The sequence below is a fragment of the Glycine soja genome, chromosome 18 (genome assembly GCF_004193775.1).
Source record: "Glycine soja cultivar W05 chromosome 18, ASM419377v2, whole genome shotgun sequence".
NCBI lineage: Eukaryota > Viridiplantae > Streptophyta > Magnoliopsida > Fabales > Fabaceae > Glycine > Glycine soja.
The window spans coordinates 7,396,486-7,399,546 of NC_041019.1; the positions used below are offsets into that span (position 1 = coordinate 7,396,486).

The following is a 3,061-nucleotide window of genomic DNA, read 5'->3' on the forward strand; positions in this document are numbered from 1 at the left end:
AAAAATTGAACCCTCGCTGGTCACTAGAGTCCACGCACGGCACAGATGCGAAACCCATAAAAGGAAAGGCCATTCCGGTAATTCCAGCCCCAGTAAAAAACAAACGCCAGACACACCACAGTGAAAAACGTCTCTAAAAAAAAGAGAATCTCTGCAAAAAAAAAAAAAAAACACACCCACAATGTTTTTTTTTTTTTTTCCACCTTTTCCTCTCTCTCTCTCTTCACATTATAAACCTCTCTCCATTTCACACTCCTCCACTCACAAACCCATCACCATCACTGTCCACCATTTCCCTTTCTTTCCTTCTTCTTCCCATGGAGATCCAACAACAACTGTTGAAGTTCAGGTACCACATCGGAGTGGCACTCCTCGTGTCCCTCTCGGTCTTCTCCGTGCTCCACTTCGCTCCGAGGTTCCTCAACATCCTCGCCTATTTCTGGCCACTGTTTCTCTCCACTGCGCTTTTTCTCGCCCTCGTTCTCTTCTTCGCCAAGACGCAAACTTCGCTCAACTCCGACGCTTCTCTTCCCAAACCCGCCGAGGAGCTCCTCGACTTCGTCGCCGGCCACCACCACGACCCGCCGCTCGACGCCCACAAGTCCGATTAGAAGCCCCAATCTGAGAGAGAGAGAGAGAGTGTCTGTCGACTATGTAAGAATTGAAACCCTCAATTTATTACCTTTATTTAATACTAATAATAATAATAATTATTGAAATTTAATTCATTGTCAATTAATTATTATATATGTTAATAAATTTATTATATGTGTCAATTTAGTGAATGTAGACTATTTTCTATTATTATTGGGTGTTTTTTGTATTGTTATTTTTTTTGTAATTGTAATGTAGTTGGTGTTTTGTTTCAAGTTTTTATATTTTCTATTATTATTAGGTGTTTTTCATGCTGTTACTTTTAATTTCTTTACAACTGAATTGAATGTCACTGCCAGTGTGCTGTAATTGGTAATGTAATTTGTTGTTTTGTTTTACTTTGTATTGGGGAAAAGATCTTATCATTGTTGTCGCATTTGCTTCGGATTGAATTAGGGGAAATAGTTTTTTAAGAAAATTGGTAAAAGAAATATATTATTTATTTAATGTAAATTAAATGAAAAACACGGCTAAGCAAACTGATAGGAAAAAGGTTTTTGAAAATATATTTTTTACCAAACGTGTGAAGACTATAAACGAAAATAAAGAAGAAAACATGTCTTTTCTTTTGTATGCTTACAAATAAAGTTGAAGGAAAAATGAGGAAAAATCTGATTTTTTAAAATAAAAATTCAATTTTTCCTTTTTCTTTTTTGACTATTCAAATTTCAAAAATTTATTTCCTTGATTTCTTTTGTCCACTTCCAAATTTTATCTCCTTTATTATTTATGCAACTGAACAGGTCCTAAATCATTCATGATTATGGGAAAGAAGACTGCTATATGTATGTGATTTTGGAATTTGGATTTTTTTTAAAATTATTCAATGTTTTTTTTTATTAGTTTTTGATTGAATGAGTATCTTAGGATAGATTTAGTTAGTGGGAAATGGGAATGTTCTGGAGTTGCGACAGTGACAGTGTGTGATTGTGAGTGAGGATTGAAAAATTCTCTAATCAAAAGAATAATTGATAAAAAAGATGTATATATAAAAAAGTCTATATTTACTTGAAGTTGAAAACACTGAGACTGAGCTGTGTGTTCAATCTTCAAGGGTAATGCGTAGGTCACCGATGAGTCATCATTGGCAGGGTCACCCGCATATATATGCGTGGCAGTGTCGGCAATGCCTTTGTCTATTCTTCCATAAACACTAAATAGAAACATTTTCCAAACAACATTTTTATCATACATCTTTTTCTCATTTTTTTTTACCTCTTTCCTTAACTTTTCTCTTTACTAGACAAATTTATCGTTCCAAACTTCCAATTCAATTTTCAACCCTTATTCTGAAACCGTACATATATTTTCTCAATAATTCCAAAACCTAATGTCTTTTTATACCTCTAGTGCGTGTTGCTGTGTTGGTTCAAAACGTAACTCATAATTAAATACTATAATATATGCAGAGAATGAAATTAATAATTTAACCGTACGTGCCCCATGTGCCATCCACGTTGGTTGCATAGTATTACTGTCATGTGCTTAGTACTCTATTTTTTCAAGGCATCCACATGATAATTTGAATTTGAATATTGAAGATATAAATTAATTAATCACAGTTTGTACTCTTGTCTTTGTAGGTGATTAATTGTGAAGAGAAGATGGTGTTAGCATAGCATAGGCCAGGGTAGATCACAGATATCATATGACTGAGGATGCTGCTCAACTATAGATGATAAAGGGATTAAAAGACCATATTAGCATATCACAGCCATCACAGTTGTGTTGTGGACTTTTTTACCTTTCTTTATAATGGCTATAAATGCTGCTCAACCATGAATGGTAATAGTACATATTTTTCTCTCGTATTCTCCTACCTGTAGGGTTGTTTTAACTTCAATCTAATAAATTGGTAGGTTTGGATTTACTCAAATTGAGCTATACCACCTTCATTTTTGTGGTCCTTCCCTTGTAATCGCTGTAAATGCTGCTCAACCATGAACAATCGCATACATTTTTTCTATAATTCTCCAACCTGAATGATACATTTGGATGAAAGAAAATAGAGGAAAACAAAACACAGATAACAATACTTTTGTTTCTTTTGTTTGATTAAAGAGGAAATGAAAAAGATAAAAGGAGATAAAAGTTGACTTTTAGCCATAAAAACTCCTTTTTTTCTTCTTCTTTTTACTTTTCATTCAGTTTTCTTTTTTCACTCACTTTTTCACCACCATTCCGAACAGACTAGAAGGGTAGTTTTAACTTCTACAACCTAATTAAAGATGGATCTGAATTTACTCACTTTAGCTATACCGCCTTCATTTTTGTAGGGCAATAAATAAAGAAAAGGGCTGATTGGTGTTTGTACGCATAGCGAATAGCTAACAACTATTTCATTTCATGTCTATCATCTAATAAATTTTGTTTCCTCTTGTTAGTTATTGGTCGGAAAGGGCTAGAC

The 3,061-nt window shown here is 34.0% G+C and overlaps 1 protein-coding gene across 1 annotated transcript; it reads left to right on the forward strand.

The window, feature by feature from the left end:
• Nucleotides 1–204: 204 nt before the first annotated feature.
• LOC114395368 lies at nucleotides 205–2,620 on the forward strand. Its single transcript, XM_028357129.1, has 2 exons — nucleotides 205–654; nucleotides 2,238–2,620. Exon 1 carries the CDS (start codon nucleotides 318–320, stop codon nucleotides 609–611), a length of 294 nt encoding a protein of 97 aa, XP_028212930.1. The 5' UTR covers nucleotides 205–317; the 3' UTR covers nucleotides 612–654; nucleotides 2,238–2,620.
• Nucleotides 2,621–3,061: the final 441 nt, after the last annotated feature.

Coding starts and splice junctions, on each gene's coding strand:
- LOC114395368 (XM_028357129.1), top strand. CDS start 318: ATGGAGATCCAACAACAACTGTTGAAGTTCAGGTACCACATCGGAGTG.